Raw genomic sequence first — 24,639 nt, forward strand, 5'->3', positions numbered from 1 at the left:
TGCGTTGTGTGTCGTGAAGGCCGCCTTGGAGAATGCTTACCTGAAGATCAGAGGCCGAATGCCCGTGACTGCTGAAGTGCTCCCCCACAGGAAGAGAACAGTCTTGCCTAGTGATTGTCGAGCAGTGTTCATTCATCCATTGTCGTAGCGTCTGCATGGTTTCCCCAATGTACCATGCCATTTACATTCCCTTTGTACAATTAGAGCTCCCCTCCCCCCACCCCCATCTTCTTAGTCTAAATCTTGTCCTATTTTTCTTCTCTTCAGCTCTGAAGAAGGGTCATCCAGACTTGAAACATTGGCTCTATTCTCTCTCCACAGATGCTGTCAGGCCTGCTGAGTTTCTCCAGCATTTTCTGTCTTTGTTTCAGATTCCAGCATCCGCAGTATTTTGCCTCTATAATAGCATCGGCCGTTAGTTAGGTTTGCCCGCTGATGTTCCAGCTCTGGGATACTTTGTGCCACAAGTTTCTGAAAGGGCCAGTTGATGGTGGTTAAATGAAGGAAAACTGGGCAACTGGGACCTGAGTAAACAACGACTGACCGTGCATCTCCATAAACAAGCAGATTGCAGAATTGTGAAATTGATAGCATTATGGACTGGGAAGTGTAAATTAGAGTGGTGAATTGAGATACAGAAAGAAATAAAGGGAGGGAAAGAAAGATTGGATCAAGAGAGAGAGAAAAAATAGAGATAGATAGTAAAAACATCTTTAAATTTCAAAACTGACCTTTTTAAAATCTTCAACAACAGTTAAAACCTGAAGGAATGAGAATCCACACAAAAAGGTTTATCTCCAGTGCTGGAGAGGTTGTCTGTGGGAAATTAACATGTATCACACCACTACTGATACTGAGACAGAAACAGGCACGGATTACATTTCCGTGGTGATTTTAGTTTGTATCTGCCACACAATTTCAACAACTTCATGCAATTCATTAATTCCATTTGGCTGATGAGCCGATTGTGCAAAGCTCACAGCCGAGTTTTTATTTATTTATGGGATGTGGGTGTCGCTGGCTAGGCCAGGATTTATTGTCCATTCCTAATTGCCCTCGAGAAGGTGGTGGTAAGCTGCCTTCTCGAACCGCTGCAGTCCCTTTGATGTAGGTGCACCCACAGTGCTGTTAGGGAGGAAGTTCCAGGATTTTGACCCAGTGACTGCGAAGGAACGGCCGACATATTTCCAAGTGAGTGAGTGTCTTGGAGGGGAACTTGCAGGTGATGGTGTTCTCATGTATCTCCTGCTCTTGTCCTTCTGGATGGAAATGGTCATGGGTTTGGGATGTGCTGTCTAGGGATCTTTGGTGAATTGCTGCAGTGCATCTTGTAGATGGTACACACACTGCTGCTACTGAGCGTCGGTGGTGGAGGGAGTGAATATTTGTAGATGTGGTGCCCATCAAGCAGGGCTGCTTTGTCCTGGATGGTGTTGAGCTTCTTGAGTGTTGTTGGAGCTGCACTCATCCAGGCAAGTGTGGATTATTCTATCACACTCCTGACTTGGGCCTTGTGGACAGGCTTTGGGGAGTCAGGGGATGAGTTACTCCCTGCAGTATTCCCAGCCTCTGATCTCTTAAATGAATTGGTGACAGATTTTGAGAGGTTGGGTGTTGGTGTCCGCGCTGGGGTAGAAGAAGGGGAATAGCTTCTCGGTGAAGGTGTCCACGAAGGTGTGGAGGTGGCTCATATCCTCGGCATTGTAGAAGGAGACTTGCCCTCCCTCGTGATCCAGGTAGACCCCGATCCGCGAGTGCTCCACATGCCCGAAGGTCCAGAAGCCGTTCTCCGGGGTGAGGATGACCCAACCCTCCCGGTCGATGGACTCGGCTGCCACGCCCACGTCCCAGTCCGGCCGGCTGCCCACGTCCACCTCCCAGTAGTGCCTCCCCGAGGAGAACCCCAGCGAGCCCAGCACGCACGCACAGAAGTCGAAGCGCTCCAGGTTCTCGGGGAGCTGCTGCGATGTGTAGGAGTACTTGACGGCGGTCAAGTCCTCGGAGAGGACCAGGTAGGGGTTGGCCGAGCTGGGGTCAAGGGTCAGCGGAGCCGGCACTGGAAGGTCAGAAGCAGGGAAAAGAAAAAGAATTTGATTACTGGTTGAGTAATCTGCCAAAAAAAGAGTGATCGATCTGCACCAAATTTGTACAATTTAACAATAAAGGGTCTTCCATTTAAGAATCATTATGGTGCAGAAAGAGGCCAGTCGGTCCATCAAGCCTGCACTGACATCTTTCCCCACATGCCCTATCTCCTTAACCCTGCACATTTACCATGGCCACCTGACCTGCACATCTTTGGACACTAAGGAACAATTTACCATGGCCAATTCACCTAACTTACACATCTTTGGACACTAAGGAACAATTTACCATGGCCAATCCACAAAACCCACACATCTTTGGGCACTAAGGGACAATTTACCATGGCCAATCCACCTAACCCGCACATTTTGGGGCACTAAGGGACAATTTCCCATGGCCAATCCATTTAACCCACACATCTTTGGACACTAAGGGACAATTTACCATGGTCAATCCACCTCATTCGCACATCTTGGGACACTAAGGAGCAATTTAGCATGGCCAATCCACCTAACCTGCACATCTTTGGAGTGTGGAAGGAAACCGGAGCACTCGGAGGAAACCCACGCAGACACGGGGAGAACGTGCAAACTCCACACAGTCATCCAAGACCACAATCGAATCAGGAATTGAACCCGGGTCCCTGGTGCTGTGAGGCAACTTTGCTAACCACTGTCGAACCATGTCACCCCGGAGATGAAAAGAAATGTTTTCTCTCAGAGGGTCAAGGACTTTTGGAACTCTCGACCCCAGAGCAGTGGAGGCAACGTCACTGACTATTGTTAAGGCTGAGGTGGATAGATTCTGGGCTCAAGGGGGTCAAAGGTTATTGGGGGTAGATGGGAACGTGGAGTTGAAGCCAGAATCAGATCAGACACAGTCATATTGAATGGCGGAGCTAGGCTTAAGGGGCCGAGTGGCCTACTCCTACTCTTGATTGATGTTTGTGTGTACGTACTGATTTAATTACACCACGTAGAATCAGCAGATCAGAAGTTACCTGCCGGACAGCTCAGCGGATGACCTGACAGCGTAATCATTGCAAACAAGTTGTTTTAGGAAAAGGGGAAATCTGTCATGAAGATTTTGTCAAGTGAATTTTAGAATCCTTACAGGGCCCATGTTATGGGGCGGCAAGGTGGCACAGTGGTTAGCACTGCTGCCTCACAGCACCAGGAAACGGATTCGATTCTGGTCTTGAGTCACTGTCTGTGCAGAATCTTCCCGTGTCTGCGTGGGTTTCTTCCAGGTTTCGTCACAGTCCAACGATGTGCAAGTTGGGTATACAGGCCATGTGAAATTTCCTTACTGTTCAAAGATGGGTGGCACGGTGGCACAGTGGTTAGCACTGCTGCCTCACACCTCCAAGGACCTGGGTTCGGTTCCCAGCTTGGGTCACTGTCTGTGTGGAGTTTGCATATTCTCCAGCGTCTGCGTGAGTTTCCTCCGGGTGCTCCAGTTTCCTCCCACAGTCCGAAAGATGTGCAGGTTAGGTGGATGGATTGGCCATTCTACATTGCCCCTCAGTGTCCCAGGATGCCTAGGTTAGAGGGATTAGCAGGGTAAATATTAGCGGGGTTATGGGATAAGGCCGAGGTGGGATTGTTGTCGGTGTAGATTCGATGGGCCGAATGGCCTCCTTCAGCGCTGTAGGGTTTCTATGATCTCTGTGATTCTATGAGTTACGAGTTCTGGTTTGATTCACGTTTCCCGCATTGTGAGCTGTTCATTACATTTTGAGAAAGAGGGGCACAGTGGTTAGCACTGCTGCCTCACAGCGCTAGGGACCCGGGTTCAATTTCGGCTTCCGGTGACTGTGTGGAGTTTGCACGTTCTCCCCGTGTCTGCGTGGGTTTCCTCCGGGTGCTCCGATTTCCTCCCACACTCCAAAGATGTGTGGGTTAGGTTGATTGGGCGTGCCAAATTGCCCCTTAATATCAGGGACATTAGCAGGGTAAATACGTGGAGATATGGGAATGGGGACTGGGTGGGATTGTGGTCAGTGCAGGCTCGATGGGCTGAATGGCCTCTTTCTGCACTGTAAGGATTCTATGATTCTACGGAAGACTTTGCATTTTTACAGCATCTGCAGCAACCACACGGCAGAACAAAGTGCTTTACGGTCAATCAAATACCTCTGTAATACAGGAGTGCCAGCAGCCAATTTACTCAGTGCAAGCTCCCACAATGTGATAATCTGTGTCTTACCTACTGTATGTGAAGCTGGTTAAGACCTAGGGGTAGAAGTAGGGCCATTCAGCCCAACGAGTGTGCTCCACCATTCAGTGATATCATGGCTGATCTGATAATCCTGAACGCTTTCCTGCTTTATCCCCATAATCCATGATTCCCTTAAAAATCTGCCTATCTCAGCCTTGAACATACCTGGCGACCCAGCCTCTCCAGCTCTCTGGATGAGGAACAAGTACTCGCCAGGGCAGCAGGCGAGTACTTCTTCGAAATGGTGACGTTCATAACCATTTAACGGAAAGACAGCACAGCACTCCTTCAATCGAGTGCTTCACTCAACTCCCTGGGAGTGAGTCCTGAACTAGGAACCTTGTGACTCAAGAGGCAGAAATGCTACCCCGATGCTGACTCTCGAAGGTTTTGCTTGGCCGGGTAGAACGGTTTCATGATTTTAACTCAGGTTGGCCTATTTGCCCAGGCCGGGGGGGAACGGTGGTTTGTGACCATTGAGACAATGCTCTCACTCGCATCCACCTCTGCAGCAGCGCCTCGGTAGCTACAGCACAGCACTCAAGACGGTGGGCTGGAGGAGAAGCGGAGGGAGAAAAGTAGACTGAATTAAATCCAAGCCAGGCTATCAAGGCGAGGTACAGAAGCGGTGGTTAACCACAGACTGTAACAGTGAACTGTACTGCATTTCCTCTGTTCCACCTCCCCTGACCTCCCCTAACTGCTCCGCCCCACTGCACATTCAGCTCCTGATGAGAAAGCAGACTAATTCAAGACTCAACACCTTATAAAGGACATCCCTTACAGAATGCTAAGGGAAAAGTCACAGCGCGGGTGGGGTGGGGAGAGTTGGGGGAGGAGGCGTGGGAGGGAGCAAGACTTATTGGGTAGCTCTTCCATACAGCGGCACGGTAGCACAGTGGTTAGCACTGCTGCTTCACAGCTCCAGGGTCCCGGGTTCGATTCCTGGCTCGGGTCACTGTCTGTGTGGAGTTTGCACATTCTCCTCGTGTCTGTGTGGGTTTCCTCCGGGTGCTCCGGTTTCCTCCCACAGTCCAAAGATGTGCAGGTTAGGTTGATTGGCCAGGTTAAAAATTGCCCCTTAGAATCCTGAGATGTGTCGATTAGAGGGATTAGCGGGTAAATATGTGGGGGTAGGGCCTGGGTGGGATTGTGGTCGGTGCAGACTCGATGGGCCGAATGGCCTCCTTCTGCACTGTAGGGTTTCTATGTTTTCTATGTTTCTAGCACAGACATGATGGGGTGAATGGCCTCCTTCTGTGCTGCGCACTGTTTTTGAAGAGATCTGCCACGCATTCAGTCAGTTAACTAGTCGGGGAACCGTGGCGTGTTTTCAGAGGCAGCTTCACTGCTCCCGGCCTCGGCTCACTGTCTGTGCGGAGTCTGCACATTCCCCCCGTGTCTGCGTGGGTTTCCTCCAGGTGCTCCGGTTTCCCCCAACAGTCTGAAAGACATGCTGGTTAGGTGCATTGGCCATGCTAAATTCTCCCTCAGTGTACGTGAATGTGCCAACTCCACACAGACAGTGAACCAAGCCGGGAATTGAAGCCAGGTCCCTGGCGCTATGATGCAGCAGTGCTAACCACCGTGCCACACTCAAAAATACTTAATTGCCTGCAAATCGCTTCGGGACATAGAAGGCTTGATAAATGTGCTTAATTTCTATTATAACAAATGATTGTGCTTTGACTTTGCTCAAGTCTAAAAGTGGATGATCTCACATTATGTACCGGACACGCTGTGTGGTTTTGAGAGCAATAGTGTGGCTGTGGAAAAGCAAACAGCCCGTCAAAGCACTTGCACTGTCGAAACTCACACTGACCATCTCTCTGTTTCTCTCAGTGAGTACTTTATCTCTCGCCATCTGTCCCGCCTCCAGGCTGAGTGAGCCGAGACTTAAGAACGATATTAACCCATGCGCAACCACACTCCGTGCAGTGAATCAACACCTTGAGGGAGTTAGGCGTAGGAAAGGCCCATGTTGCAGGCACAGCGCAGCGCTGCAGACAGACCGCGACTCTCTATCCAAGGCTGCTTTCAAAGCCACTAGTCATGTAAACACGCGCACCTGCCTGTACAGAGGAGTGGCAAAGCAGCAGCTGGTGAACAAACAGGAAGTGTAGACTGAGGGTAAAAGTGGTGAGGTTCGGGGCTGGGGGTGTCACTTGGGCTGGAGAAAACAGACCGGGATTTTACAGCCCTGCTCGGGCGAGACCAGAAATTCCCACCCGAGGTCAACGGACATTCCCATTGTCCGCTCCTCGCCCGTTCCGATTCCGTGACGGGCGAGGCGATAGAATTCCAGCTCAGGTGTGGGTCCAGGAGTAAAGACTGGACCCATGTTTGCTCTTGGTACAGTTCAATGAGTGGAGCTGAAGGGCGGCACGGTGGTTAGCATTGCTGCCTCACAGCGCCAGGGACCCGAGTCCCATTCCATTAGGTCACTGTCTGTGTGGAGCTTGCACGCTCTTCTGTGTGGGTTTCTTCCGGATGCTCTGGTTTCCTTTCACAGTCGAAAGATGTGTAGGTTAGATGTATTGGCCATGGTAAATTGCCACTTAGTGTCCAAAGATGTGCAGGTTAGGCGGATTGGCCATGCTAAATTGACTCTTAATGTCCAAAGATGTATAGGTTCGGAGGATTAGCCATGAGTAATATGTGGGGTTAAAGGGAGGGGGTGCAAGAGAGGGCCTAGGTAAGATTCTCTATCAGAGGTTTGGTGCAGACTTGATGGGCTGAATGGCCTTTTCTGCACTGTCGGGATTCGATGATTCGATGACGCAGGAAGTGTAAAATCCAATTGCTAAATAAAGGATGATTTTGCATTGATATGGTGCCTTCACTGATGTGCCAAATCACTTGAATGTTATGATATTTCAAGTCCTTGTCCAAATATGTTTTCAAGTTGTAAGGTTTCCGGTCTCCACTACCTTCCCAGGCAATGCATTCCAGATTCCCACCACCCTCTGAGTGAAAAAGCTTTTTCTCAAAGCCCCTCTGAATCTACTGCTTCTTACCCTAAAGCTATGCCCCCTCGTGATTGACTCCTCAACCAAGGGGAACTTTCTATTCACCCCTGTCATAATCTTATACACCTCAATAATGTCCCCCCTTTAGCCTTCTCTGCTCCAGAGAAAACAATCCAAGCTTATCCACTCTCTCCCTATAGCTCAAATGCTCCATCCCAGTCAACATTCTGGTGAACCTCCTCTGTACCCCCTCTCGTGCAATCAAATCCTTCCTATAGGGAGGCGACCAGAACTGCACACAGTATTCCAGTTGTGGCCTCACCAACATTCTGTACAACTCCAACATAACCTCCTTACTCTTATATTCTACACCACAACTGATGAAAATAATTGTCCCATATGCCTTCTTAACCATCCTATTCCCCTGCTTTGTTGCCTTCAGGGATCTGTGAATAATCCCCCCAAAATCCCTCTGTTCCTCTGAGCTTCCCAGTGTCCTGCTATTTATTAAATATTCCCTCATCTTGATTCTTGTTCCAAAGTGCATCACCTCGCACTGGGGGAGCTGATGGCCTGTTGGTATTATTGTTGGACTATTAATCCAGAAACTCAGCTAATATTGTGGGTTTCCCAGATTTGAATCCCAGCACAGCAACTGGCAGAATTTCAGTTCAATTTAAGAAAATCTGGAATTAAGAATCTACTGGTGACCATGAAATCGTTGCCGATTGTCGGAGAAACCTATCTGGTTCACTAATTTCCCTTTAGAGAAGGAAATCTGCCGTCCTTACCTGGTCGGGCCTACATGTGACTCTGGAGCCACAGCAACGTGGTTGACTCTCAACTGACTCTCTGAAATGGCGGAGCGAGCCAGTCAGTTGTATCACCACCACCATATTATGGATGACTAGAGTTGGCAATAAATGCTGGCCAGCGATGCCCATGTCCCACGAATCACAGAACCATAGAATCCGTACAGTAAAGAGGAGGCTATTTCACCCATCAAGTCTGTACCAACCACAATCCCATCCAGGCCCCATTCTCGAACCCTGCAATTTGTCCAGCTAATCCCCCTGACACTAAGGACAATTTAGCATGGCCAATCAACCTAACCCGCACATCTTTCCGACTGTAGGAGGAAATCGGAGCACCCGGAGGAAACCCACACAGACACGGGGAGAATGTGCAAACTCCACACAGACAGTGACCTGAGGCCGGAATTGAACCTGGGTCCCTGGCGCTGTGAGGCAGCAGTGCTAACCACCGTGCCACCTCAAGTGCGGAATGATAAAAAAACAATCAGCTTGCCACAGGATTTGTGGTGTCCACATTGGGAGTGCAACAGTTTTGTATCCCATCTTGGAGATGGGCATCACTGGTGGCGCTGCGTTACCTTCTCAATACTGTTGTGGGCATGTCAACCATGGATTTAAAAAACAAATTGTGCAAAGTGGCGGGTTCAAATTCCCGTTCCCGGGGGTTTGGGCGTGCAATCTGTGAGGGGGCGCCGCAGTGCCGAGGGTCTTCCAGAGGAGATGTTGGATGAAGGAGCTGTCTCCTATCTCAGTTGGAAGTCAGAGATTCCCCTGGCACTATGCCAAGGGAGAGCAGGGGCATTAACTGGGGCATCCTGACTGAAGTGCATCGCCCAACTGGCGCCATTAAATGACAGATTATTTGGTCCTTTAGCTCATTACAATTTGACGGATCTTGCTGTGTATCCTCCGATGCAGTAATGACCACACTTCAGGACCACACACAGTTGGTTGTAAAGTGTTTCAGGATGTCTTGAGTTTGGGAAGGGCTCTATACCACCTCTTATTCCCGTTTATTTTCTAGCCTGGGTGTCACCCGGAGAGGTGCGGCGCTTAGTGTTTGCGGATCTCCGTGGCATTCCTCACCTGGACTGATCAGCTTCCTCATCTTTTTCCACGTCGCGTACTGCAGGGGTCCCTGGAAGACGCCAACATTTAACCGGCTGGCCGACACCACTTGGCAATTCGCAATGCCTTGCTTCAACCTGCCGTGAGGAACGGAGGGCAGGACTCCGGTTATTTTGTTTTGCAGTTTGCAGCCCACTCATTCCCTCCCCCCTCCACCCCTCCTGCCTTATCCCTCAGCCCGTTCCCTCATCAGATTGCAACGGACAGATTGGGATTCAGTGACCGCTGGCCGCAGGATTCTTAGGGCCTGGAAAGGCCCGAAGCCTGATTGCTACTCTGTGCCCGCTGTGATGCTGGTTCTGATGCATTTAGAATCAGTTTAGAATCATCTTCAAACTCCGATTATGTGTGGACTCTCCCTCTCTACTCCCTCATGTTTTGCGGTAATGTTGGGGGCAAGATTTACAGCGAAAGCTACTCTGACCTCTGTGAATTCCATTGAAGCCTCTTGTAGGCCCGGGACCTTCACTAAGACAAGACATGTGACCACACCCCAGCCTCTCCAGGAAGGGATTAATTATCTTGACCCAAGCACATGGGGCTCCACTGATGGTCAATAACAGGGCAACAAGCACCTCCCTTTGGCTCAGTTTTGAATCCTGGGCTGGTTGGCATTCTGCTGCCATAGCGTCCAATTGCCCGGATTTGGGCTCGGGCAGGGAGGGGGTCGGGGGAGTGGAATGAGAATCCACTGCTCTTCCCGGCTATGGAAATGTCCCAATTCCGGAGGTTCCCTGATGGGTGTCTGGCCCAGTTCCAGGGTGAGGGTTTCACTACACTACACTTATGCGACAAGAGATTTTGTGTGTATGTGTTTGTGCGAGTGCACATGCGTGTGTGAGTGTGTGTGTGTGCACATGTATGTGTGAGTGTCTGTGCATGTGTCTGTGCATGTGTGTGTGAATGTTGGTGCGTGTGTATGAGAGTGTTGGTGTGTATGTGTGCATGTGCTTGTATGTGCGCATGTTTGTGTGTTTGTGTGCATGTGTGGGTACACATGTGTGTGCATGCATGTCAGTGTTTGTGTGCGTGCGCATGTGCATGTGTGTGCATGTAGATTGTGTGTGCGTGTGCATGTATATTTCAAGACGTGTGACTGTTCATATCTATGCGTGTGCATAAAAGGAAATTGAAAAGTAATTTGAAGCTGTGACTTTTTCAATCTTACCTTTCGGTCAGGTCTTTGACATCCTGTGAGATCGGGATAAAGGAAATATAACAAAACTCATTATAATAAATGACAGTGCCACATTCCAACGTTTGAAAGGTGCTTCATTCACTAAATTACATGTTTGAAGTGCAGAAACTCTTGTGTTTAGACAAATGCAGCAGCTATTTTTCTGCAGCAACAAGTAACAGTGGATGCTGGGGGAGAGGGGAAACAATCCAGGGATGGGGGAGATTCCCAGTGGGAAACGATTATCAACACGTTATCTCTCCATCTAACCCCGTGCTGTACCTATCCTGGGAGTGTTTGATGGGGACAGTGTAGAGGGAGCTTTACCCTGTATCTAACCCCGTGCTGTACCTGTCCTGGGAGTGTTTGATGGGGGCAGTGTAGAGGGAGCTTTACTCTGTATCTAACCCCGTGCTGTACCTGTCCTGGGAGTGTTTGGCCTGGTGTTGTCAGACTTCTTACTGTGTTTGATGGGGACAGTGTAGAGAGAGCGTTACTCTGTATCTCATCCCGTGCTGTGCCTGTCCTGGGAGTGTTTGATGGGGACAGTGTAGAGAGAGCTTTACTCTGTATCTAACCCCATGCTGTACCTGTCCTGGGAGTGTTTGGCCTGGTGTTGTCAGACTTCTTACTGTGTTTGATGGGGACAGTGTAGAGAGAGCGTTACTCTGTATCTCATCCCGTGCTGTGCCTGTCCTGGGAGTGTTTGATGGGGACAGTGTAGAGGGAGCTTTACTCTGTATCTAATCCTATGTTGTACCTGTCCTAGATTTCCAGTTTCTTCACAGTGGCCATTTCCTCACCAATTCCCTGTGTCAATGGAACAAAACTTACTCTTGTACTCTAATCCCTGGGCATTAAAAACCAACACATCATTTGCCTTCCCATTTGTTACACTAACATGTGGCGGCATGATGGCACAGTGGTTAGCACTGCTGCCACACAGCGCCAGGGACCTGGGTTCGATTCCAGCCTTGACTGTGTGGAGTCTGCACGTTCTCCCCTGACTGTGTGGGTTTCCTCCGGGTGTGCCAGTTTCCTCCCATAGTCCAAGGACGTGCGGGTTAGCTGTAATAGCCACGTTAAATTGCCCTTTTGTGTCCCAAGGTGTGTAGGATAGGTAAATGTGTGGGGCGATAGGGTTAGGAAATGGGGTGGGTCTGGGTAAGATGCTCTTTCGGAGAGTGGGTGCAGACTCAATGGGCCGAATGGCCTCCTTCTGCACTCTAGGCATTCTTTGGTTCTATCAGTCAAGGCCGGAATCGAACCCGGCTCCCTGGCGCTGTGAGACAGCTGTGCTAGCCACTACACCACTGTTTCGCCACATATTAGTGCAGCCAATAAATGGGAAGGCAAATGCTGTGTTGGTTTTTAACGCCTAGGAATTAGAGTACAAGAGTAGGTTTTGTTCCAATTATACAGGGGCTTGGTGTGATGTTGCACCAGGCCTTCATATTCAATCGTAGATGAATGGAGAACATTTTGGGACACTGCTTAAAGCCTAGCTCTTGAAGCAGCTTCAGTGCAGACCCCTAACACAGCCCTCAGATACATCCTTCCAACATAATTCCCCCACCTATCTCTATCTCCCCCAATTTCTGTGCAGGATATGCAGGAAATGTCTCCCAACATCCACCCGAAACTTCCCCAGTAGAAATGTGGGTATAACTGTTGTTCAAGCGATCTAACAACACATGATGCACCACAATATTGATGGAATTAAATAACACAGGTGGCATGGTGGCGCAGTGGTTAGCACTGCTGCCTCACCTCGCCAAGGACCCGGGTTCAATACCTGGCTCAGGTCACTGTCTGTGCGGAATCTGCGGGTTCTCCCTGTGTCTGCGTGGGTTTCCTCCGGGCGCTCCGGTTTCCTCCCACAGTCTGAAAGACGTGCTGGTTAGGTATCCTGGTCATGCTAAATTCTCCCTCAGTGTACCCGAACAGGCGCCAGAGTGTGGCGACTAGGGGATTTTCACAGTAACTTCATTGCAATGTTAATGTGAGCCTACTTGTGCGAGGCACGTTTTTTTACACAGAGGATGGTGAATGTCTGGAATGCGCTGCCTGGGGAGGTGGTGGGAACAGGTACGATAGTGGCATTTAAGTGGCATCTCGATGGATACATGAATAGGATGGGAATGGAAGGATATGGACTCTGTAAGTACATACGGTTTTAGTTTAGGCAGGCATCATGATCAGCGCAGGCTTGGAGGGCCAAAGGGCCTGTTCCTGTGCCGTACTGTTCTATTCTTTCTAAAATTAAACTTCAACTTAATGACATCAGGGACAAGTTGTTGTTGTACAAATGACTCCGCCCTTCGGTCTGAGGCTTCCCTCCTATCCTATCCCGGAATACCGGAGTACGGCACTTCGGTTACTCTTACCTGGAGTAAGCAGACTGGATCCTCTTCGCTCATTCTCTGCTGGATGTTGGTGATCATTGTTTCCAGGGCAGATTTCTCCTCGTGTAGCTTCTTGAGGTTCTCTTCCATCTCTTGCAGGAGTCTCTGTTCCTCATCTCGGAGCCTCCCCATGGCCGCTTCCTGCTCCTCCTGAAGAAAGGTGTGGAGTACCTCGAACTCCGAGATGATGCGCCTCTTTATGCCCTCCGTCCTGTCCTGTTTTAGAAGATGGCAGGATGACAATGGATCACAAGTCGCTGATTTTCTCCCTCCTCCTCCCCTCCCAGTTCACCATTGCCACTCCCACACCCTCCTCACCACCACCCCCGCCGCCCCCCGCCCCTGCCCCCCCCCGCCCCCCCCACCCCCCGCACCCCTGTCTAAATCTCCCCTTGAGTTCGATGTCCTCTGGCCACCAATCCCAGTGGCTGCACCTTGTAGGAATTGAGAATTCTCTTACCTTAGTGGGCCCGTTCTGTTTTCACCTGATATCTGCTTCTGTTTCACCACAAAAGGAGGCTTTTCAGCCCATTGTGCCCATACTGGCCCTTTTTACGTGCTATCTAATTAGTCCCACTCCATTGTTCTTTATACAAAGCCCTGTAAAAATTTCCCTTCTCAAACATTTCATGGAATTATAGAATCCCTGCAGTGCAATTCCATTCAGCGCATCGAGTCTGCACTAACTCTCTGACAGGGCATCTCATCCAGGCCCCCTCCCCCACCCTATCTCCGTAATCCTGTACATTTTACCATGGCCAATCCACTGAACCTAGACACCTTGGGACACTAAGGGGCACTTTAGCCAATCCAGCTAACCCGCACATCTTTGGACTGTGGGAGGAAACCGGAGCACCCGGAGGAAACCCACGCAGACACAGGGAGAGCATGCAAACTCCACACAGACACAGGGAGAGCGTGCAAACTCCACACAGACAGTGACCAAAGGCCAGTGTTTAATCCCCCCATCCCCAGTGCCAATCTCGTCCAAGCCTCTCCAAGGCCTGAGCCTCCTTCCGGGGGTGTGGTGCCCAGGGTTAAACACAGTACTGTGGCAGAGTGGGGGAAATACCCGGTGTTTTAGACCATTCTCCTTGCCTGACTCAGTTGTCAATTATCTTTAATCTCTGTCCCATTGTTATTGAGACAGTTTCTCATTATTAACTCTGTCCAGACCCTGAATGGTTTTGAACACCTCTATTCGCTTCCTCTGTCCTTTTTAGTGATGACTGATTAGCAAGCAGGAGGGGGAACCCTTGGCGATTTCCTCTAGTTGCGCAGGAACCTCAGATAAATTTTCGAACCTAATAGAGATCATTTAATTGGTGAGTTCCCTCCTTAACAGCACTGTGGATGTACCTACGACTCAACACCACCTTTTCGAGGGCAACTGGCGATGGGTAATAAATGCCCACATCCCATCAATGAATTATAAAACAAGTTATACAGGCCGTTGGTGAGAGCACATCTCATACACCGTGTGCAGATTTGGTCTCCTGTAAATGCATTGGAGGTGGTTCAGAGATTGACCAGATTGGTTGATCAAAGGGTCGTGAATGAAGCCCAGTCCATCACTCAAACCAGCTTCCCATCCATTGACTCTTTCTAGACTTCCCACTGCTTCAGAAAAGCAGCCAGCAGAATCAAGGACTCTACACACCCTGAATATTCTCTCTTGCACCTTCTTCTGTCGGGAAAAAGATACAAAAGTCTGGGATCACACTCCAACCGACTCAAGCACAGTTTCTTCCCTGCTGTCATCAAACCTTTGAATGGAACTATCTTGCACTAAGTTGATCTTTCTCTAAACCCTAGCTATGACTGTAACACTACATTCTGCACTCTCTCCTTTCCTTCTCGATGAACGGTATGCTGTGTCTGTATAGTGCGCAAGCGACAATACTTTTCACTCTGTACTGATACATGTGACAATAATAAATCAAATCAAATCAATCATAGAATCCCTACAGTGCAGAAGGAGGCCATTCATCCCATCGAATACTCTGACAGAGTATCTCATCCAGGCCCTCTCCCCCGCAACCCCATCAATTTACCACGGCTAATCCACCTAATTTACGCATCTTGGGACACTAAGGGGCACTTTAGCATGGTCAATCCACCTAACCCGCACATCTTTGGACTATGGAAGGAAACTGGAGCATCCGGAGGAAATCCACGCAGACACAATGAGAATGTGCAGACTCAGCATAGACAGTAACCCAAGGCTGGAATTGAACCCAGATCCTTGGCATGGTGAGGCAGCAGTGCTAACTACTGCGCCATGATACCTGGAATGAGCGAGTTGTCTTATAAGGAAAGGTTGGACAGACTGGGCCTGTTTCCACTGGAGTTTAGAAGAGTGAGGGGGTGACTTGATTGAAGTATATAAGATCCTGAATGGTCTTGGCAAACCTTTTAGAACTGAGGTGAGGAGAAATTTCTTCACCTAGAGGGTGGTGAATATTTGGAATTCACTGCCACAGAAAGTAGCTGAGACCAAAACTTTGTCTGATTTCAAGAAGAAATTAGATATAGCTCTTGGGGCTAAAGGAATCAAGGGATATGGGGGAAGCGGAGATCAGGATATTGAATTCGATGATTCTCCATGATCAAAATGAATGGCGGGGCAAACGCAAAAGGCCGAATGGCCTACTCCTGCTTCTAGTTTTTATGTTTCGATGACAAGGTGGACATGGGAAAGATGTTTCCTCTTGTGGGTGAGTCCAGAACTAGGGGGGAACCATTTTAAAATGAGAGGGCGCCCTTTTAGGACAGAGATGAGGAGAATGTTTTTTTCTCTCAAAGAGTTGTGCGACTTTGGATCTCTTTGCCTCAGAAAGCGGTGGGGCGGAGTCACTGAATATTTTTAAGGTGGAGGTAGATAGATTCTTGCTAGGCAAGGGGGTCAAAGGTTACTGGGGTCAGTGGGAAACGCAAGCAGATCAGCGATGATCTTGTTGGATAGCAGAGCAGGCTCAAGGGGCTGAATGGCCTACTTCTGCTTCTGTTTTCCATCTCTGTACACACACAGATTTGGAATCAAACCGGGGCCTTGTGAGGCACAGGGTTGCTGACGTACTGAGTGACGTTTCTACTGCCGGCCACCTGAGAGAGTTAAATCTGGCCTGCCCGCTGCACTATGTTAGGCTGGTGATGTCCCTCGAGACTAGCTGCAGTCTCAGATCCCCTTTCCTCTCTCCATCTGTGGGCAGAGTCGGCCTCCAGTTATTGGCTCCACCACTAGCTCATCATTACTGTGGAATCAGAAAGATGGGAATGAATCGCAAACAACCAGCATCCCGCGACAAATGTGCTGCCAGGGCTTTCCTTGTGACACTAACCCAACGCTGAAGAGAGACCGACAGACCTGGAATATATAAATGCTGTGGTCAATAGCCAGTCTTTGTTGTCAGTTTCCCAACAAGAGGCAACAGGAGACAATGTAATTGGACTCAGTATCTCTGCTCTAGGTGTCTGTCAGAGTTTCTTCTCCAATCAACTAACACCTCCATTGGAAAGGGCATGGCCATTGGGTGAGAATGGGTGTGGGGCTTACACAGCGGGTGCACATAGAATCCCTACAGTGCAGAAGGAGGCCATTCAGCCCACCGAGTCTGCACAGATCACAATCCCACCCAGGCCTCATCCCCATAACCCCACATATTTATCCTCCAGTCCCCCTGACACTAGGGGGGCAGTTCCCCTGACACTAAGGGGGCAATTTGGCCAATCCACCTAACCCACACATCTTTGGAGTGTGGGAGGAAACCAGAGCACCCGGAGGAAACCCACGCAGACACGGGGAGAATGTGCAAACTCCACACCTTCAGTTTAAAGTTTACTTTTAAAGATAATTTATTATTGTCACAAGTTGGCTTATATTAACAGTGCAATGAAGCTATTGTGAAAATCCCCTCGTCACCACACTCCGGTGCCTGTTTGGGTACACTGAGGGCCAAATGCATCTAACCAGCACGTCTTTCGGACTGTGGGAGGAAACTGGGGCACTCGGAGGAAATCCATGCAGACACGGGGAGAACGTGCGAACTCCACGTACGGGAATTGAACCTGGTTCCCTGGCGCTGTGAGGTGGCAGCTCTAACCACTGTGCCACCGTGCCGCCCCAAAAGATCTTGGAGATGTGGCTCCAAATCCAAATTCAAGTGTGGGCTGAGGTCTCATAGTGGCAGGACTGTTGGAGTCGGCTGGGACAATGCATCCCCCGTCCACTCTGTCGGGGATGATGGGGACCAAGCACTCACCTTCCTGAAAATTCAGGCCAATGTTTTGGGAAAAGGATGCTGGTGGGTGGTGGGAATTGAGGAAGAGGATTTTGTACACTGCAAATGGAAGTGGAGATGATACCAAAAGGAAATTAGACGGACACTTGAAGTAAATGAACTGGTAGGAAAACAGGGATAGAGCGGGGGAATGGGACAGACAGAGGGACAGCATGGACCTGCTGGGCCAAATGGTCACATTCTGTGCCATACTGACTCCACAATGCTCTGTCACCATGAACCTGCAGCAAGATAAAAGCACAAAAAACTTGACACCGGTCCACTCCCAGTCCAACCGGACTGGTTTGCCGTGCGTGTAGCAATGTTAAGTTTTAAGTTTATTTATTAGTGTCACAAGGAGGCTTACATTCACACCGCAGTGAAGTTACCGTGAAAATCCCCTAGTCGCCACACTTCGGCGCCTGTTCAGGTACACTGAGGGAGAATTTAGCACGGCTGATGCACCTAACCAGCACGTCTTTCAGACTGCGGGAGGAAACTGGAGCACCTGGAGGAAACCCATGCAGATGCAGGGAAAATGTGCAGACTCCGCACAGCCAGTGACCCAAGTCGGGAATCAAACCCGAGTCCCTGACACTGTGAGGCAGCAGAGCTAACCACTGTGCCACTGTGCCACCCTACGTGCAAAAAGAAATCAGAAGAATCACCTTGAGTTCCAGAACCTTCTTTTCCTGGCTGGCCTCGATCCCGCTTATCTCTTCCACTTGCTTCGTCAGTTGAACTGAAGATTCCTTCAGCTTCTCCTGGAACAGAAATTCTAGTCAATGGGTGCCATGTTTTTGCCATGTTCAGTTTTGGTCTCCTTATTTGAGGAAGGGTGTGGAGGCATTGGAGGCAGTTCAGAGGAGGTTCAGCGCATTGCTTCCGGGGATAAACGGGTGTTGAAGTATGAGGAAAGATTAAAAAGTTTGGGCTTATATTCGCGGGATTTCAGAGGGATGAGAGGAGCTCTGATCAAAGTTTACAAAATACTAAAAGGGATTGATAAAATAAATGTGGACCAAATGTTTCCCCTTGTGGGGCAATCTGGAACAAGAAGTCACAGTATAGTTTCAGAAGCGGTAGATTTAAAACTGAGATGAGGAGGAACTACTTCTCGCAGAGGGTGGTAAACTTACGGAACTAGCTGCTCCATGGGGTGGCACAGTGGTTAGCACTGCTGCCTCACAGCGGTAGTGACCCGGGTTCAATTCCGGCCTCGGGTCACTGTCTTTGTGGAGTTTGCACATTCTCACGGTGTCTGCCTGGGTTTCCTCCGGGTGCTCCTGTTTCATCCCACAGTCCGAAGATGTGCAGGTTAGGTGGATTGGCCGTGATAAATTGTCCCTTAGTGTCAGGGGGACTAGCTAAGGTAAACACATGGGGTTACGGGGATAGGGCCTGGGTGGGATTTTGGTTGGTGCAGACTTGATGGGCTGAACGGCCTCCTTCTGCACTGTAGGGATTCTATGATTTGCTTTGATTTATTATTGTCACATGTATCAACATACAGTGAAAAGTATTGTTCCTTGCGCGCTATACAGACAAAGCATACTGTTCATAGAGAAGGAAACGAGAGAGTGCAGAATGTAGTGTTACAGTCATAGCCAGAGTGTAGAGAAAGATCAACTTAATGTAAGGTAGGTCCATTCAAAAGTCTGACTGCAGCAGGGAAGAAGCTGTTCTTGAGTTGGTTGGTACGTGACCTCAGACTTTTGTATCTTTTTCCCGAAGGTGGAAGAGAGAATGTCCGGGGTGCGTGGGGTCCTTAATTATGCTAGCTGCTTTGCCGAGGCAGCGGGAAGTGTAGACAGAGTTAATGGATGGGAGGCTGGTTTGCGTGATGGATTGGGCTACATTCACAACCTTTTGTAGTTCCTTGCGGTCTTGGGCAGAGCAGGAGCCAAACCAAGCTGTGATGCAACCAGAAAGAATGCTTTCTATGGTGCATCTATAAAAGTCGCCGCAGATATACCAAATTTCCTTAGTCTACTGAGAAAGTAGAGGCGCTGGTGGCCTTTCTTAACTGTAGCACGGTGGAGTCTGAATGACTGAGGGGATTTTCACAATAACTTCATTGCAATGTTAATGTAAACCTGACTTGTGACTAATAAATAAACTTTACTTTAGATAGAGATATTTCTGATAAATAAAATGGGATAAAGGGATATAGGGAACAGGTGGGGAGGTGGATTTGAGACCAGGAAGAGATCATCCATGATCTGATTGAATGGCGGAGCGGACTCGAAGGCCTGAATTTCCGACTTTGCTCCTAAATCCTCTGTTCCTATGTGGGGCGTGGTCTTGTCTCCAGTTTTCAACCTGTGTTGGTTTTCACAGTGATTTGAGATCAGCTCATGTAGTTCTGGCTGCTGGTCTGCTTCTACGTCATGCTGAGCGCAACTCCCACCCCACCCCCTTTCCTGTCCCCCACCCCCTCCCTACTTACTACAGGTATTGGTGGTTTAGAGCGTTTCCTGTGCAGCTGGTGAAGGTTGTCATTACTTGGTCTCATTCAAACTATCAGTGTAAACTCTGGAACGTAGCCACTGCGAATGCTCTTTCTAGTTTCCTTTCATGATCGCTCACTGTCCACCTGCCCCGGACATTCTCTCTTCCACCTTCTTCCGTCGGGAAAAAGATACAAAAGTCTGAGGTCACGTACCAATCAACTCAAGAACAGCTTCTTCCCTGCTGCCATCAGACTTTTGAATGGACCTACCTCTCAATAAGATGATCTTTCTCTACATTCTCACTATGGCTGTAACACTACATTCAATGTTAGCATTCATGTCGAGAGGACTAGAATACAAGAGCAGGGATGTACTTCTGAGGCTAGATAAGGCTCTGGTGAGCCCCCATTTGGAGTATTGTGAGCAGTTTTGGGCCCCATATCAAAGGAAGGATGTGCTGGCCCTGGAAAAGGTCCAGAGGAGATTCACAAGAATGATCCCTGGAATGGAGAGCTTGTTGTATGAGGAACGGTTGAAGACTCTGGGTCTGTACTCATTGGAATTTCGAAGGATGAGGGGGGATCTTATTGAAACTTACAGGTGATCAACAGGTTACTGCGAGGCCTGGATAGAGTGGATGTGGAGAGGATGTTTCCACTAGTCAGAAAAACTAGAACCAGAGGGCCCAACCTCAGGCTAAAGGGACAATCCTTGAAAATAGAGATGAGGAGGAATTTCTTCAGCCAGAGAGTGGTGAATCTGTGGAACTCTTTGCTGCAGAAGGCTGTGGAGGCCAGGTCATTGAGTGTCTTGAAGACAGAGATAGATAGGTTCTTGATTAATAAGTGGATCAGGGGTTACGGGGAAAAGGCAGGAGAATGGGGATGAGAAAAATATTAGCCGTGATTGAATGGCGGAGACAGACTCGATGAGACGAGTGGCCTAATTCTGCTCCTATGTGTTATGGTTTTATGGTCTTATGGTCTTATTCTGCACTCTCTCCTTTCTTTCTCTATGTACAGTATGATTTGTCTGCATAGCGCGCAAGAAACAATACTTTTCACTGTGGACGAATAAATGTGACAATAATAAATCAAATCAAATCAAATTCAATCAAATCAAAATTGATAGCTGGGACAACACCCGAGACACCCAACACCATCCGTAGGTGGCACAGTGGTTAGCACTGCTGTCTCACAGCGCCAGAGACCCGGGTTCGATTCCCAGCTTGGGTCTGTGTGGAGTCTCCCCGTGTCTGTGTGGGTTTCCTCCGGGTGCTCTGGTTTCCTCCGACACTCCAAAGACATGTGGGTTCGGTGAATTGGCCATGGTAAATTGACCCTAGTGTCAGAGCAGGATAAATACATGGGGTTACAAGGATAGGGCTTGGTAATTCCTGTTCCTTAAAAGTCTAATAATGACCAGGAGACCATTGTTGATTGACATAAAACCCTCATGTGATTCACGACCGTCCCTTTAGGAAGGGCACAGTGGCTTAGCACTGCTGCCTCACAACACCAGAGACCGGGGTTCAATTCTGGCCCGGGTCACTGCCTGTGTGGAGTTTGCACATTCTCCCCGTGTCTGCGTGGGTTTCCTCCGGGTGCTCCGGTTTCCTCCCACAGTCCAAAGACATGCGGGTTAGGTGCATTGGCCATGATAAATTGCCCCTTAATGTCAGGGGGATTAGCAGGGTAAAGATGTGGGGTTATGGGGATAGGGCCTGGGTGGGATTGTGGTCGGTGCAGACTCGATGGGCCGAATGGTCTCCTTCTGCACTGTAGGGATTCTATGATTCTATGAAAGCTATGGTCCTTACCTGGCAGAACTGCACTGTCTCATGGATGGGGACGATTTGGTGATCTTTGTGCTCCTTGGAGACGCCGCACACCACGCAGATGGCCTCCTGGTCATCCTGGCAGTACAGTTTGAGCTTCTCCTCGTGCCTGGGACACAGCACCGGCCCGGCTTCCCCGCCGGGGGCGGGGGTGTCCAGCCGCAGCTGCCTCACCCTCTCCACGATGTTGGCCAGCAGGCGGTTGCTCTTGAGCCGGAGCTGGGGGAAGGTCTCCTGGCACTGAGGGCAGCTGAAGCCCGACTCCAGCTCGCCCCAGAAGTCGGCGATACAGCAGCGGCAGAAGTTGTGCTCACACTCCAGCCGCACGGGGTCCCGGTACAGGTTGAGGCAGATGGGGCAGGTCACCTCGCTGGTCAAGCCCTCAGCCAAGATCCAGGAGGACATGGTGACCCTGGCGCTCGGCAGACTTCGACCTGTTCTCAACAAACAAGGTGCCAAGGCAAATTCACGAGTGTGAGCCACGCAGAGTTTAAACCAGGAAGTGTAAATTCGAACATTTCATTCACTGTAACATCATTTGGATGCAGAGGATAAAGAGAAGGACAGGAGCAAAATCAAAGAGATGACAACCATTCCCTGAATTATCTCAATGTAATTAACAAACAAAGAACAAAAAAAAGCACGGAAACAGAAAATGCTGGAAAACCTCAGCAGGTCTGGCAGCATCTGTAAGGAGAGAAAAGAGGTGATGTTTCGAGTCCAGATGAAAAGGAAAGGGAAAGTTGATTTATTAGTGTCACAAGTATGCTTACATTAACACTGCAATGAAGTTACTGTGAAAATCCCCAAGTTGCCACACTCCGACGCCTGTTCAGGTACACTGAGGGAAACTTTAGCACGGCCAATGCACCTAACCAGCACGTCTTTCGGACTGTGGGAGGAAACTGGAGCACCCGGAGGGAACCCACGCAGACACGGGGAGAACATATAGATTCCGCACAGACAGTGACCCAAGCCGGGAATCGAACCTGGGTCCCTGGTGCTGTGAGGCAGCAGTGCTAACCACTGTGCCACCGTGTTTGTCAAAGCTTTTGTAAAAGAGTCATCTGGACTTGAAACACCAGCTCTTTTCTCTCCTTACAGATGCTGCCAGACCTGCTGAGATTTTCCAGCATTTTCTCTTTTGGTTTCGGATTCCAGCATCCGCAGTAATTTGGTTTAATCCAGCACAGGAACAGGCTCTTTGGCCCTCCAAGCCTGCTCCGATCATGATCCAGATGAACAGAGAGGAGGTCACAGGGACAGGATGAAGCCACTCAGCCCCTCGAGGCTGTTGGGCCATTCTTTTAAATCCTGGCTCTCCGGTACCTTAAACCCCATCGACCCAATCGCGTTCCATATCCACTTATTCCCTCAGCTGCCAAAAGCCTATCCGTCAAAGTCAAGGCCCACTGTTCTGAGGGTTGAAAAGTCCAGGAGAGAAGTCAAGTTGAAGCATGGAAGGGAATGCTGAGTTATGGTTGAGATTGGGTTTGAAAGGCCGTGGGTTATCATAGAATCCCTACAGTGCAGAAGGAGGCCATTTGGCCCATCGAGCCTGCACCGAATACAATCCCACCCAGACCCTATCCCCGTAACCTCACATATTTACCCTGCTAATCCCCCTGACACTAAGGATCAATTTAGCAAAGCTAATCAACGTAACCAGCACATCTTTGGACTGTGGGAGGAAACCGGAGCACCCGGAGGAAACCCACGCAGACACGGGAAGAATGTACAAACTCCGCATAGACAGTGACCTGAGGCCGGAATATGAACTCAGGTCCCTGGTGCTGCAAAGCAGCAGTGCTAACCACTGTGCTACCAGGTTATTGGAGGAAAGGTCGAAACGGGGGAGCTTGGGTTCTACACTCTGCAGGGTGAAAGGGTTAGAATCGGAAGCAGTGCAGTAGATGTTGGCTCTCAAAGATTTTATTTATTTATTTATTAGTCACAAGTAGGCTTACATCAACACTGCAATGAAATTACTGTGAAATTCCCCTTGTCGCCACACTCCGGTGCCTGTTTGGGTACACTGAGGGAGAATTTAGCATGGCCAATGCACCTAACCAGCACGTCTTTGGAGTGTGGGAGGAAACCAGTGCACCCAGAGGAAACTCACGCAGACACAGGGAGAATGTGCAGACTCCACACAGACACTTCAGATCAGCCATGATCTTATTGAATGGCGGGGCAGGCTCGAGGGGCTAGATGGCCTATTTCTTATGTTCTTATGACAGTGACCCAAGCCGGGATTCGAACCCGGGTCCCTGGCGCTGTGAGGCGGCAGTGCTACATTGAGGGAGAATTTACCATGGTCAGTCTGCCTAACCTGCACATCTTTGGAGTGTGGGAGGAAACCGGAGTGCCCGGAGGGAACGCATACAGACACGGAGAGAACGTGCTGACTCCGCACGGACAGTGACCCAAGCCGGGAATCGAACCCAGGTCCCTGGCGCTGTGAGGCAGCAGTGCTAACCATTGTGCCACCGTGCCACCCCACTGTGGCAAGGAGGTTAGGGCTGGCCAGAGAAGAGTGAGTGAGACCGAGAAATGTCGTGGGTGTATCAGTGTCAAACCCTCAGCTGAAAATAAACCAGTGTGCGCGCATTAGAGAGTGAATGAGGGGACTGAAATAGACACACACACACACACACACACACACACGCGCAGAAGACACAAATCAGTACTACACTGGTTGATGAGAAATTGCCTGCATATTAATGCTCCTACTGTACATACTCATAACACAAGGATATCTCACCCCTGGAGGAATGAGTGCACTCACCACAGTGATGACTCAAAGCAGCGACGTCTCTGGGTCTCAGGCTAACAAGGAACGGCAGCACATGTTTTCGCCTTCTGACCTCTGAGGGCTTTGTGTCGAGAGGGAGGTTTCTGTAACCTGGGTTTGAATTTACTGCAAAATGATTTGACTGGTGTAGAACGGACCCAAGGGGAGGGACTCACTGAGCGAGTATAAAAGAACATTAATGTATATCAGCATCACTTAAAGGGGCGGTACCCAAGCCACTGCCTTTAGCCATAAGCACAGAAACAATTAACTCAGTCCCTTTAAATGCGATACAGACTTGTAAGTTTATTTATTAGTCACATTAACACTGCAATGAAGTTACTGTGAAATTCCCCTCGTCACCCCACACTCTGGCTTGTTTGGGTACACTGAGGAAGGATTTAGCATGGCCAATGTATCTAACCAGTATGTCTTTCAGACTGTGGGAGGAAACCGGAGCAAACCCACACAGACAT

The 24,639-nt window shown here is 49.4% G+C and overlaps 1 protein-coding gene across 1 annotated transcript; it reads right to left on the minus strand.

Annotated features, from left to right (window-relative positions):
* Nucleotides 1-232: 232 nt before the first annotated feature.
* On the minus strand, nt 233-21,531 carry LOC144497673 (zinc-binding protein A33-like; the record flags this gene model as incomplete). The annotated part of the gene is made up of 6 exons (XM_078219116.1): nt 233-2,056; nt 9,176-9,294; nt 10,386-10,408; nt 12,782-13,015; nt 17,748-17,843; nt 21,352-21,531. Coding segments are annotated over 6 exons (1,131 nt in total), but the record flags the coding sequence as incomplete, so codon positions are not given.
* Nucleotides 21,532-24,639: the final 3,108 nt, after the last annotated feature.

This window comes from Mustelus asterias, chromosome 8 (assembly GCF_964213995.1).
Source record: "Mustelus asterias chromosome 8, sMusAst1.hap1.1, whole genome shotgun sequence".
Lineage (NCBI taxonomy): Eukaryota > Metazoa > Chordata > Chondrichthyes > Carcharhiniformes > Triakidae > Mustelus > Mustelus asterias.